Below are 14731 nucleotides of genomic sequence, written 5' to 3'. Positions count from 1 at the left end.
GCAGTGTTTAGCAGACAACACACACAGGCTTTGAATGATGTGTCTAATGTAGATAACCGTGTGTAGGTATTTGCAAAAAGTGTGTTTTAGAGTTTCAAACTTAGTGTAAAGCAGACAATGTGCTTATGGTTTAGCACACCTGGTCAATAGATAGACTACATGAGTTAGTGGTTTCAATGATTGTGCCACAAATACCAGTTTTTGTGTCTTAGAAATTGCAAAAAACTGTAAAATCAATGCTACAGTTCTCCAGACACGCACTACTGGTGTGTCTACAGGTGCAGCGAACCGGCTGACATTTTGATGTTGCAGGATGTCATAGGACCATAGCATTGTTTTCTTCCACTTGTTACCAGAATACTGGAAACATGAAAATCAAAAGCATGTAACCATACTCAGCCTTTCATGAAAGCAAAAAGTATATAACACTAGACAGCTGTATGACGACGACTAGTACATAATTACTGTACTAGCTTATTAAGCCCATGATATACTCTAGGCTATAATTCTTAGTTGATCCCAAGTTGATTTTCTGATAATACACTATATGGAGAGAGAGAGAGAGAGAGAGAGAGACAGAGAGAGAGAGAGAGAGAGAGAGAGAGAGAGAGAGAGAGAGAGAGAGAGAGAGAGAGAGAAACCCCAACAACATTCAGGAGTGTTTTACTAACAATTTCACAATATCTACTAGTTTTGATCCATTATCAATCTAATTCATTTGACACAAAAGCATGAAAGCAAAGTATGATCTGCATACACAAACATAGACACAAAAATATGTGATTTATCTGTGCTTCTAAATATTTGACAGTCCTCCTGAAAATTTCAACTTGGGGGCACATGTGCTCCTAAATAAAAGTCAGTGTGGAGCCCTGCACAGCATCACACATTTACACAAAGACAATTTAGCTCATTGAATCCAGGTAACCAACTGTTTGTTATCTGTTAACATTATGGGATAAAGCTCAGACAGATTCAATTTAATGTGCTAACTGGCCCACGGCCACAGGCTGTACTGGGAAATGTTTTTATATTCATGCCTATATAGTTTCATGTGAACTCTGTTAAAGTGCAGCTTGTAGAATAACAGATGATAATAATAATAATAATAATAATAATAATAATAATAATAATAATAATAATAATAATTGAGCAGTCCTCTTACAGAAGCTGATATATTAAGTTTAAGCATTTGACGGTCAACTTACATGAAAAATGTGAAAAAAGTGAAGTAATCGTACTTAAGAAATTAATTTAAATATTAAATAGACTGGGACAACTGTTTTGTTCACATTTCTTCAAAAACTAATACAAAAACACTCAAATTATAAGACAAGAGAGCAAAGGTTTTTATGAGTATTTAATATGTGATGCAACATTGGTGCCTGAGTGAACACAAAGTGTTAACTCCATCAGATGTTTGGGTTGATAATCTTGCCCATAAAGAGGATGTTTTCTGTGGTGTGCTCAGTGATCAGGACCATAAATGGTCGATTGAACTTCAAGACAGGGTAGATGATAAAGGCTTCAAGGGTGACCGTGCCTGTAGCAGCTGCGACAGTGGCTCCAGCCTCATCGACATCTAGAGCAGCTTTTTGCACAACCTGGGGGTAAAATGGAGGCGGAGTGAGATGAAGGGTAGATAGAATAGACGGAAGTAAATATGTGTTAAATAACAAACACTCAATTTGCACCTCTGAGACAAGCAGTTCTGTCTCCTCTGAAATGCCGCTCAGATCTGCTCGATCACCAAACATGTCTGTCATTCCCATTTCAATCAACATATCCTTCAGGGAGTAAGAAGTCTTGATGGAGAACTTTGGAATATGTACATCATAAGTCCTAAAAATAGGAAATGACAAATATACAGTGATTGATCTGACAGTAGAGAACAAAGCTGGTGCTTTGACTCAAACCTTCCATATTACAAACCAAAAATTAAAGCATGATTTTAGATTCCTCCAACCTGGACTTCATCCCCTTAAGCCATTTGGTGACGTGGCTTGGACAAATGTCATTCTCCAGTGTCGCCATATCATCAGGCAACAACAGCAGCATGGAGTAGGAGTTGCTGAAGGGAAGGTGGAGGACCGACGTGTTAATTGCCTGGTCATAATAAGTATCAAATTGCCGCTCCATATTCATCATCTGGACAGGAACCTGGAGGAATTTGAACATGAAAATGAATGATGCACAATAAAATAGAGTTGTGCACCCTATCAAATGTGGCTAATTTCTAGTCTAATTATTGTAATTTAAATATATTCTCAATAAATGGTGCAATTTGAACCTTGGTGCTCTCATCAACAGTGAACATGCCCTTCTTGGTGAGCTTGGGATCAAATGGAGTCGCCCACTTTCCTGTTAAACAGTGATGAGCAGAGATAAAACAAGTGATGGCTGGTGTGTAAAATCTGAAACAAGAGTATCTGAAATGCAGAAGTGACCTTAAAAAGAGTGAGAGTGTACAAAATAGATCTCATCTCACGTACCTTTGTAGAATATGTAGCTGACGAGATACATGACTGTGCTTGGGTCCAGGCTTTCCACCAGCTTATCAATCTTCCCGTTGGTCTTCTCCTCCACATACTTATTGATAGTGTCGGCACTGTCTGTGCTTTTGGTGAAGTCAACTTCAAACCCATCTGCAAAGTAGGACTGCTTCAAGACGTCCAGGAACTCAGGCTGTGGCTTGAAGTGGTTATCCACAAACACAGCGGTCCCTTCGCTGATATCTTGAGATGTCTTGTTTGCCCTTTGTAGGAGCGTACGGAAGGACTGATCCACAACTGTCTGCGTCAGTAGAGAGCTGTTGAAACCCAGACCACTGAAGAGCTGCCGGTGGGTCTCCCCCCGTGCTCCAACAGACAAGGCAGCCAAGGCGATGGACAAACTAGCTGGTGAGAAGAAGATATTCTTGCCTTGAGAGTCAGTGTGAGCTGCTAACTTTTTGTACATACGGTAGGCAAACTCTCTGTTTGCTGAAGTCACCAGTGAGACGCTGTCAGCACTGCTGCCGAGTGCAGTGTCTTGGTCGTGACCTTCATGGTGATGGCCTCTGCCCATGCAGACCACTGCTGATAAGATCCAGATACACGGGGTTGCACGCATCATGGTGAACTAAGAAAAAGGTTCAAAAGTGCAGCGTTGATCATCGATTTACATAATGTTTGCTGCAGAAAATACACAAGTAATTTTCCTAGAATTCACATTAAATTCAAATTCAAATAAGCTTTATTGGCATGAGAGATCAGAAACCTATATTGCCAAAGCAGCATAGAAAATTATAAACATTGACAGATGATTAATAATTATACAATAAAATGCAAATAATAATATTATACAACAAAATAAAAGGCACATTAAATATGTTGTTTTAAAAGCCCTGAAAACATATTTCACAATCAGCTTTTTACTGTGAGTAATGGAGTCTTACATAAACACTATTTTCTGCCCAAGTTACAACAGTTTAGGTTATTTTTATTTTACGTTTGTGCACCAATCAGGATTTAGCAAAATTTGAATCACAGCCTTCATTTTGACTGTTAAACTTTTACTAAATAATACCCAAAACATTTTTTCTTTTGATTGTTGCATATTAAATTGTTAATATTTAATGTTATAGAGAAATACTTGGGATATATTGCCATTTTTCAGGGGTGTTAAAATTGAATTCCTGAAATTAGAACAATACAATCATTGTTCCTCCAAGAGGAGGACAAGATGACTGAAATTAGTCATTTTAAAGTCCCCCTCCAACCAAATATGTGTTTTGCGTATTGCTACTTCACATGGATGTTTGAGCTACACTGTGCAGAATGATGTATGTGCAGAGTTCAACACTAGAAGACTATTTCTCATCTATTCATCTGCTGAAGGGGGAAAATTTCTGTGATCACCATAAATATCAGGTTAAGACGTCTACGTACAAGTATGATTTTGTGACATCAGAACTAGTTCGGAAGCCAATCATTATCAAATATGCAACTTTATGGAAAATAAAAAACAATACACAAATGTTTATCTCAATCAGAATATTTTTATGTCTTAAAACATGCCCGCAGGGGATCTTTAAAGAATTTATATTAGAAGTCCTGACACCCATATTTTCCAGTGTGCATAGTTACATCTTCAACTAAAGATATCAAACACAATCTGATTGTTGGCAGAGCAGTTGCACATATAAATGAAAATACACTGCTGAAATAATTCATGTGAGATATCTAAATTTTTTGGACTACTTACCTTCTTCATCCACAGACACCAAAGCACAGGCTGGACAGAGGGAGATGTACTGATTATAAGGCTGATCAGAGCAACTGAACTTTGGCTGTGTTTATTCTTTATCCCACCCACTTATTTGTTCAGCTGTAAGGATTACAGTCAAACTGTGGTGTCATGCTGAGATGCAAAGGAGAGATGCAAAAGCCAAAGCAGCCATAGTTTGCTTCAGCAGCATTTACAAAAAGCTGTGAGTGATGATCACTGTCTCTAGCCCATCATATGATGCACTATAGAAACCCTTTGAATGATTTTATATGTAAGTAGAGCTGATTCAAATTCAGAGTGTTTATGGCCATTAAAATATGATCCAAGGATAAGATGCTGTTAATAGAAATTCTACATATACCCATATAATCAGATTAGTCAGGATCAGTTTATCTCACATTTTCAACACTGCTAAGAATTATTGAGCTATAGTTTCCTTTTGTTCTGGACCGATGAGACCTGAGCAGTATTTCAGGCTTCAGTGATGTTTGCCAAAGAGTTGTCTGTCCAGGTGGATGAGCTGTCGGAGGAAACCTCTGTTAGGGACAACACCCCGTTTTCTTTCACAGCACAAATAGCCTCCACAAGAGTCAGGTTCTGCTTCAGCATCATGTAAGCCAGCACCAGGGTGGCGGAGTGGCTCACCTCTACATGGCAATGCACCAGCACTTTGCCTTAAAGTCAGGGAGAGACTGCATCAGAGATATGAAACACTGGTACTGCAAAATGGTACTGAGAGCTTACAAGGCTTTTGCCTTTAATTTCTGAAAGGTGTAATGTGTAAAAAATTGGCCAGAATTTTAGTTTAAAACATTCCTGAATTAACTAAAATTATCAACACAATGTGAAGAAATAAAAGTTTTGATGTTATGTCAAAGACCTATATGTATTGTGTTGCAGTGATATCTACTGAAGTTAGCAAGCTTCTTTCAGTAAGTTTTAGTATTAATTTAGGCGAAAAAGTAACCGAATAGAATCCAAATACGTGGTCAGTTTATCCAAATAACACCTTTTTGGAAAGTGAGGTTGTCGGAGCAGCCAGCTGCTGCTGCTGCAGACGGGGAAACATCAGATGTTCATGTCAGTTGATCCAACCAACTGCACTGAGTTTACAACACCTATGTGAAAGCTGGCATGAGCCATTTGGCATCGTAGCACATTGAGGTATGCTGGATTGATACTGAAATATCATATCAAGAAATAAGGTCTCTACTGGATTACTGTGTTGTAAAATGGCAGCAATTAATTAAAAAATGATTCTGTGTGGCAGAAAAAGTGCTGTTTTACCATTAGTGAGTTCTTGGACATTTTTGGATTTACACCTACCTAGGGACATATGTGTTACTATCTGGTTGTTACTTAGAGTTATGTTATAACTTATCTCCATGGTGCAACGGTTTTCTGATTTGCTGGCTGTAATGTCTCCATAGCATTTGATATCTTGATGACGCTATAGCACAGATTCACTTTAACCAGTGAGTAATAATGGTGGTGGAGTGGGGTGTATGTGTCCTATTTGTTTGGATTAGGTGGCTAATTCTTACAGATTATATCTTTAAGAAGCAAAATTGTGTAAAGCCATCAAATTGCCTTTAAACTACAGTTAAATTTTCTTCTCCCTTCTCACCTCCTCTGCTGAGAGCCCTGTGAATTAAGTCTGCCGCTGCCTAGAAGTTGACGCTCATGTTAAAGCCACAGGAGTCATGAGCCTCTATGCCCATATAGGTGATGTTCATGCCCTCATAGATATCTGGCCTCATAGATAGCTTTGCATTCACTGACAGTGATAGTCGGTGGAATGTAAGTTTGCACGCTTCCTGATGAAGCATTTGCATGCAGCATATTTTAAAGCGATGGATTGAGATTTAGAAGAGCACTTAAGACATTTGAGTTAGGACTTATCAGAGATGTGAGACATGCTTTCAATGCCAGGCCACCAGTGGAAACTATCACATAGCATAGCTGTAGTTTACAAGTTCCCAATGTGGAATGCAACTTGAGGGATCTTGAGTTACGTTCTGTATATAAATCTGATTTATGACCAGTAGGTGGTGTGAATCCAACTCTTGACTTGGGTACTATTTGTAAGTACGGCTTAGTCTAACCCCTCCATCACAACACAGGGACAATATTAGGCAAGTAATACACACAGCAAAAGGTTAACAAACATTCCAGTCTGCAGGTTTTTACCAGAAAAAAATACAAGTTGAGCCATTTACTGGTCACCAATGTAAATCCTTGGCCACACTTCATCTGCATGGCTGATGATGGCTTTGCCAGTAAACAAGAGTCTTTCCAACTCAAACACTGCTAAACCAGGTGAACTCAGGTCAATTTCCACTTTTCAAGAAGGTGGTGTATCATTCCAGGACGCAGGAAGTTTGGATGTATATGGCATTGCTTTTTCTATACAGGGTTCAAGCGGTCCTCTGGGGCCACACAGCAGATTTCCTGTCTGCCTTAAGAGGCAACTTCTAGTCTATTAAAAACATAGTGTACAAAAAGTCCAAAAACAAAATAGTTTTCTGCAGTTTGTAGCCACTTCTTCTTCCCCTAAATGTGTTAGTCTTACATGTGGCCTTGCTCTTTGTGGGAAGCTGTAAGAGGATTATTTCCAAGCGAGTGATCTGTGTTCATGGAGTCAAACAAAGCAGAATGAATCACACAGGTGATTTTCATCTCAGACTGGCTCAGACTGTGATGATTAGTCATGTGACTCAGATGTATTTATCACACCTGTGAGTACTCAGCAGTTGTACTGAGTGAATCTGAAGAAGCTACAGGCGAAACGTGTTGTTCGCTCTCGATAAAGTCACAGTAAAGTCATTACAGAGTGTGGTGGTTTATTTTGATTTTCACCTTATATGTTCCTGCAACCGACCAGCACCTGACTGAAAATACTGGCTGTGCATGGGGAGTTCTGTCCTTGGCTAAATATTTCACTTTATATAAATATCTATGGCTCTCTTACCTACAGTATTTATATGTGAATGTAACTTAACAAAGTAAGTTGAGGAAAAGTTGGAGCATGTAAAAAATGCATTGTTTTCTTCCACTTGTTACCAGAATACTGGAAACATGAAAATCAAAAGCATGTAACCATACTCAGCCTTTCATGAAAGCAAAAAGTATATAACACTAGACAGCTGTATGACGACGACTAGTACATAATTACTGTACTAGCTTATTAAGCCCATGATATACTCTAGGCTATAATTCTTAGTTGATCCCAAGTTGATTTTCTGATAATACACTATATGGAGAGAGAGAGAGAGAGAGAGAGACAGAGAGAGAGAGAGAGAGAGAGAGAGAGAGAGAGAGAGAGAGAGAGAGAGAGAGAGAGAGAGAAACCCCAACAACATTCAGGAGTGTTTTACTAACAATTTCACAATATCTACTAGTTTTGATCCATTATCAATCTAATTCATTTGACACAAAAGCATGAAAGCAAAGTATGATCTGCATACACAAACATAGACACAAAAATATGTGATTTATCTGTGCTTCTAAATATTTGACAGTCCTCCTGAAAATTTCAACTTGGGGGCACATTTGCTCCTAAATAAAAGTCAGTGTGGAGCCCTGCACAGCATCACACATTTACACAAAGACAATTTAGCTCATTGAATCCAGGTAACCAACTGTTTATTATCTGTTAACATTATGGGATAAAGCTCAGACAGATTCAATTTAATGTGCTAACTGGCCCACGGCAACAGGCTGTACTGGGAAATGTTTTTATATTCATGCCTATATAGTTTCATGTGAACTCTGTTAAAGTGTAGCTTGTAGAATAACAGATGATGATGATAATAATAATTATTATTATTATAATAGAGCAGTCCTATTACAGAAGCTGATATATTAAGTTTAAGCATTTGACGGTCAACTTACATGAAAAATGTGAAAAAAGTGAAGTAATCGTACTTAAGAAATTAATTTAAATATTAAATAGACTGGGACAACTGTTTTGTTCACATTTCTTCAAAATCTAATACAAAAATACTCAAATTATAAGACAAGAGAGCAAAGGTTTTTATGAGTATTTAATCTGTGATGCAACATTGGTGCCTGAGTGAACACAAAGTGTTTACTCCATCAGATGTTTGGGTTGATAATCTTGCCCATAAAGAGGATGTTTTCTGTGGTGTGCTCAGTGATCAGGACCATAAATGGTCGATTGAACTTCAAGACAGGGTAGATGGTCCAGGACAAAAATTTGAATTCTATGCCTGTAGCAGCTGCGACAGTGGCTCCAGCCTCATCGACATCTAGAGCAGCTTTATGCACAACCTGGGGGTAAAATGGAGGCACAGTGAGATGAAGGGTAGATAGAATAGACGGAAGTAAATATGTCTTAAATAACAAACACTCAATTTGCACCTCTGAGACATGCAGTTCCCGCTCCTCTGAAATGCCGCTCAGATCTGCTCGTTTACTAAACATGTCTGTCATTCCCATTTCAATCAAAATATCCTTCAGGGAGTAAGAAGTCTTGATGGAGAACTTTGGAATATATACATCATAAGTCCTAAAAATAGGAAATAGACAAATATACAGTGATTGATCTGACAGTAGAGAACAAAGCTGGTGCTTTGAGTCAAACCTTCCATATTACAAACCAAAAATTAAAGCATGATTTTAGATTCCTCCAACCTGGACACCTTCCCCTTAAGCCATTTGGTGACGTGGCTTGGACAAATGTCATTCTCCAGTGTCGCCATATCATCAGGCAACAACAGCAGCATGGAGTAGGAGTTGCTGAAGGGAAGGTGGAGGACCGACGTGTTAATTGCCTGGTCATAATAAGTATCAAATTGCCGCTCCATATTCATCATCTGGATAGGAACCTGGAGGAATTTGAACATGAACATGAATGATGCACAATAAAATAGAGTTGTGCACCCTATCAAATGTGGCTGATTTCTAGTCTAATTATTGTAATTTAAATATATTCTCAATAAATGGTGCAATTTGAACCTTGGTGCTCTCATCAACAGTGAACATGCCCTTCTTGGTGAGCTTGGGATCAAATGGAGTCGCCCACTTTCCTGTTAAACAGTGATGAGCAGAGATAAGACAAGTGATGGCTGGTGTGTAAAATCTGAAACAAGAGTATCTGAAATGCAGAAGTGACCTTAAAAAGAGTGAGAGTGTACAAAATAGATCTCATCTCACGTACCTTTGTAGTATATGTAGCTGACGAGATACATGACTGTGCTTGGGTCCAGGCTTTCCACCAGCTTATCAATCTTCCCGTTGGTCTTCTCCTCCACATACTTATTGATAGTGTCGGCACTGTCTGTGCTTTTGGTGAAGTCAACTTCAAACCCATCTGCAAAGTAGGACTGCTTCAAGACGTCCAGGAACTCAGGCTGTGGCTTGAAGTGGTTATCCACGAACACAGCGGTCCCTTCGCTGATATCTTGAGATGTCTTGTTTGCCCTTTGTAGGAGCGTACGGAAGGACTGATCCACAACTGTCTGCGTCAGTAGAGAGCTGTTGAAACCCAGACCACTGAAGAGCTGCCGGTGGGTCTCCCCCCGTGCTCCAACAGACAAGGCAGCCAAGGCGATGGACAAACTAGCTGGTGAGAAGAAGATATTCTTGCCTTGAGATTCAGCGTGAGCTGCTAACTTTTTGTACATACGGTAGGCAAACTCTTTGTTTGCTGAAGTCACCAGTGAGACGCTGTCAGCACTGCTGTCGAGTGTGGTGTCTTGGTCGTGACCTTCATGGTGATGGCCTCTGCCCACGCAGACCACTGCTGATAAGATCCAGATACACAGGGTTGCACGCATCATGGTGAACTAAGAAAAAGGTTCAAAAGTGCAGCATTGATCATCGATTTACATAATGTTTGCTGCAGAAAATACACAAGTAATTTTCCTAGAATTCACATTAAATTCAAATTCAAATAAGCTTTATTGGCATGAGAGATCAGAAACCTATATTGCCAAAGCAGCATAGAAAATTATAAACATTGACAGATGATTAATAATTATACAATAAAATGCAAACAACAATATTATACAATAAAATAAAAGGCACATTAAATATGTTGTTTTAAAAGCCCTGAAAACATATTTCACAATCAGCTTTTTACTGTGAGTAATGGAGTCTTACATAAACACTATTTTCTGCCCAAGTTACAACAGTTTTGGTTATTTTTATTTTACGTTTGTGCACCAATCAGGATTTAGCAAAATTTGAATCACAGCCTTCATTTTGACTGTTAAACTTTTACTAAATAATACCTAAAACATTTTTTCTTTTGATTGTTGCATATTAAATTGTTAATATTTAATGTTATAGAGAAATACTTTTTTCCATTTTTCAGGGGTGTTAAAATTGAATTCCTGAAATTAGAACAATACAATCATTGTTCCTCCAAGAGGAGGACAAGATGACTGAAATTAGTCATTTTAAAGTCCCCCTCCAACCAAATATGTGTTTTGCGTATTGCTACTTCACATGGATGTTTGAGCTACACTGTGCAGAATGATGTATGTGCAGAGTTCAACACTAGAAGACTATTTCTCATCTATTCATCTGCTGAAGGGGGAAAATTTCTGTGCTCACCATAAATATCAGGTTAAGACGTCTACGTACAAGTATGATTTTGTGACATCAGAACTAGTTCGGAAGCCAATCATGGTCAAATATGCAACTTTATGGGAAAAAAAACAATACACAAATGTTTACCTCAATCAGAATATTTTTATGTCTTAAAACATGCCCGCAGGGGATCTTTAAAGAATTTATATTAGAAGTCCTGACACCCATATTTTCCAGTGTGCATAGTTACATCTTCAACTAAAGATATCAAACACAATCTGATTGTTGGCAGAGCAGTTGCACATATAAATGAAAATACACTGCTGAAATAATTCATGTGAGATATCTAAATTTTTTGGACTACTTACCTTCTTCATCCACAGACACCAAAGCACAGGCTGGACAGAGGGAGACGTACTGATTCTAAGGCTGATCAGAGCAACTGAACTTTGGCTGTGTTTATTTTTTATCCCACCCACTTATTTGTTCAGCTGTAAGGATTACAGTCAAACTGTGGTGTCATGCTGAGATGCAAAGGAGAGATGCAAAAGCCAAAGCAGCCATAGTTTGTTTCAGCAGCATTTACAAAAAGCTGTGAGTGATGATCACTGTCTCTAGCCCATCATATGATGCACTATAGAAACCCTTTGAATGATTTTATATGTAAGTAGAGCTGATTCAAATTCAGAGTGTCTTTCACTAAAAGCTGTACCAGATATATGTTTTTAATGTAAAAGTTGGACAACAAATCTTTATCGTGTACAAATTGCACTTCAGAGAAATCACTTTTAGTTTATGGCCATTAAAATATGATCCAAGGATAAGATGCTGTTAATAGAAATTCTACATATACCCATATAATCAGATTAGTCAGGATCAGTTTATCTCACATTTTCAACACTGCTAAGAATTATTGAGCTATAGTTTCCTTTTGTTCTGGACCGATGAGACCTGAGCAGTATTTCAGGCTTCAGTGATGTTTGCCAAAGAGTTGTCTGTCCAGGTGGATGAGCTGTCGGAGGAAACCTCTGTTAGGGACAACACCCCGTTTTCTTTCACAGCACAAATAGCCTCCACAAGAGTCAGGTTCTGCTTCAGCATCATGTAAGCCAGCACCAGGGTGGCGGAGTGGCTCACTCCTACATGGCAATGCACCAGCACTTTGCCTGAAAGTCAGGGAGAGACTGCATCAGAGATATGAAACACTGGTACTGCAAAATGGTACTGAGAGCTTACAAGGCTTTTGCCTTTAATTTCTGAAAGGTGTAATGTGTAAAAAATTGGCCAGAATTTTAGTTTAAAACATTCCTGAATTAACTAAAATTATCAACACAATGTGTAGAAATAACAGTTTTGATGTTATGTCAAAGACCTATATGTATTGTGTTGCAGTGATATCTACTGAAGTTAGCAAGCTACTTTCAGTAAGTTTTAGTATTAATTTAGGCGAAAAAGTAACCGAATAGAATCCAAATACGTGGTCAGTTTATCCAAATAACACATTTTTGGAAAGTGAGGTTGTCGGAGCAGCCAGCTGCTGCTGCTGCAGACGGGGAAACATCAGATGTTCATGTCAGTTGATCCAACCAACTGCACTGAGTTTACAACACCTATGTGAAAGCTGGCATGAGCCATTTGGCATCGTAGCACATTGAGGTATGCTGGATTGATACTGAAATATCATATCAAGAAATAAGGTCTCTACTGGATTACTGTGTTGTAAAATGGCAGCAATTAATTAAAAAATGATTCTGTGTGGCAGAAAAAGTGCTGTTTTACCATTAGTGAGTTCTTGGACATTTTTGGATTTACACCTACCTAGGGACATATGTGTTACTATCTGGTTGTTACTTAGAGTTATGTTATAACTTATCTCCATGGTGCAACGGTTTTCTGATTTGCTGGCTGTAATGTCTCCATAGCATTTGATATCTTGATGACGCTATAGCACAGATTCACTTTAACCAGTGAGTAATAATGGTGGTGGAGTGGGGTGTATGTGTCCTATTTGTTTGGATTAGGTGGCTAATTCTTACAGATTATATCTTTAAGAAGCAAAATTGTGTAAAGCCATCAAATTGCCTTTAAACTACAGTTAAATTTTCTTCTCCCTTCTCACCTCCTCTGCTGAGAGCCCTGTGAATTAAGTCTGCCGCTGCCTAGAAGTTGACGCTCATGTTAAAGCCACAGGAGTCATGAGCCTCTATGCCCATATAGGTGATGTTCATGCCCTCATAGATATCTGGCCTCATAGATAGCTTTGCATTCACTGACAGTGATAGTCGGTGGAATGTAAGTTTGCACGCTTCCTGATGAAGCATTTGCATGCAGCATATTTTAAAGCGATGGATTGAGATTTAGAAGAGCACTTAAGACATTTGAGTTAGGACTTATCAGAGATGTGAGACATGCTTTCAATGCCAGGCCACCAGTGGAAACTATCACATAGCATAGCTGTAGTTTACAAGTTCCCAATGTGGAATGCAACTTGAGGGATCTTGAGTTACGTTCTGCATATAAATCTGATTTATGACCAGTAGGTGGTGTGAATCCAACTCTTGACTTGGGTAATATTTGTAAGTACGGCTTAGTCTAACCCCTCCATCACAACACAGGGACAATATTAGGCAAGTAATACACACAGCAAAAGGTTAACAAACATTCCAGTCTGCAGGTTTTTACCAGAAAAAAATACAAGTTGAGCCATTTACTGGTCACCAATGTAAATCCTTGGCCACACTTCATCTGCATGGCTGATGATGGCTTTGCCAGTAAACAAGAGTCTTTCCAACTCAAACACTGCTAAACCAGGTGAATTCAGGTCAATTTCCACTTTTCGAGAAGGTGGTGTATCATTCCAGGACGCAGGAAGTTTGGATGTATATGGCATTGCTTTTTCTATACAGGGTTCAAGTGGTCCTCTGGGGCCACACAGCAGATTTCCTGCCTGCCTTAAGAGGCAACTTCTAGTCTATTAAAAACATAGTGTACAAAAAGTCCAAAAACAAAATAGTTTTCTGCAGTTTGTAGCCACTTCTTCTTCCCCTAAATGTGTTAGTTTTACATGTGGCCTTGCTCTTTGTGGGAAGCTGTAAGAGGATTATTTCCAAGCGAGTGATCTGTGTTCACGGAGTCAAACAAAGCAGAATGAATCACACAGGTGATTTTCATCTCAGACTGGCTCAGACTGTGATGATTAGTCATGTGACTCAGATGTATTTATTACACCTGTGAGTACTCAGCAGTTGTACTGAGTGAATCTGAAGAAGCTACAGGCGAAACGTGTTGTTCGCTCTTGATAAAGTCACAGTAAAGTCATTACAGAGTGTGGTGGTTTATTTTGATTTTCACCTTATATGTTCCTGCAACCGACCAGCACCTGACTGAAAATACTGGCTGTGCATGGGGAGTTCTGTCCTTGGCTAAATATTTCACTTTATATAAATATCTATGGCTCTCTTACCTACAGTATTTATATGTGAATGTAATTTAACAAAGTAAGTTGAGGAAAAGTTGGAGCATGTAAAAAATGCATTGTTTTCTTCCACTTGTTACCAGAATACTGGAAACATGAAAATCAAAAGCATGTAACCATACTCAGCCTTTCATGAAAGCAAAAAGTATATAACACTAGACAGCTGTATGACGACGACTAGTACATAATTACTGTACTAGCTTATTAAGCCCATGATATACTCTAGGCTATAATTCTTAGTTGATCCCAAGTTGATTTTCTGATAATACACTATATGGAGAGAGAGAGAGAGAGAGAGAGAGAGAGAGAGAGAGAGACAGAGAGAGACAGAGAGAGAGAGAGAGACAGAGAGAGAGAGAGAGAGAGAGAGAGAGAGAGAGAGACAGAGAGAGAGAGAGAGAGAGAGAGAAACCCGTATCGTATTTTGGT

The 14731-nt window shown here is 38.8% G+C and overlaps 2 protein-coding genes and 1 long non-coding RNA gene across 3 annotated transcripts; all 3 read right to left on the bottom strand.

The window, feature by feature from the left end:
* Positions 1–1345: 1345 nt before the first annotated feature.
* Positions 1346–4564, bottom strand: LOC137194033 (hibernation-specific plasma protein HP-55-like). Its single transcript, XM_067605555.1, has 6 exons — positions 4246–4564; positions 2493–3120; positions 2291–2361; positions 1967–2160; positions 1695–1842; positions 1346–1604 (listed from the first exon to the last, which is right to left on the bottom strand). The coding sequence occupies exons 1-6, from the start codon at positions 4252–4254 to the stop codon at positions 1413–1415; spliced, it is 1242 nt and encodes a 413-aa protein (XP_067461656.1). The 5' UTR covers positions 4255–4564; the 3' UTR covers positions 1346–1412.
* A 26-nt stretch (positions 4565–4590) lies between these two features.
* LOC137194040 (uncharacterized) lies at positions 4591–6953 on the bottom strand. Its single transcript, XR_010930917.1, has 2 exons — positions 6489–6953; positions 4591–4943 (listed from the first exon to the last, which is right to left on the bottom strand). It is a non-coding gene; the product is annotated as an uncharacterized lncRNA (long non-coding RNA).
* Positions 6954–8303: 1350 nt separating this feature from the next.
* Positions 8304–14015, bottom strand: LOC137194027 (hibernation-specific plasma protein HP-55-like). Its single transcript, XM_067605545.1, has 7 exons — positions 13539–14015; positions 11196–11993; positions 9452–10079; positions 9250–9320; positions 8926–9119; positions 8653–8800; positions 8304–8562 (listed from the first exon to the last, which is right to left on the bottom strand). The coding sequence occupies exons 2-7, from the start codon at positions 11202–11204 to the stop codon at positions 8368–8370; spliced, it is 1245 nt and encodes a 414-aa protein (XP_067461646.1). The 5' UTR covers positions 11205–11993; positions 13539–14015; the 3' UTR covers positions 8304–8367.
* Between the last annotated feature and the right edge of the window lie 716 nt (positions 14016–14731).

This window comes from Thunnus thynnus, chromosome 2 (genome assembly GCF_963924715.1).
Source record: "Thunnus thynnus chromosome 2, fThuThy2.1, whole genome shotgun sequence".
Classification (NCBI taxonomy): Eukaryota; Metazoa; Chordata; class Actinopteri; order Scombriformes; family Scombridae; genus Thunnus; species Thunnus thynnus.
This window is presented reverse-complemented; position numbering and strand designations above follow the sequence as displayed.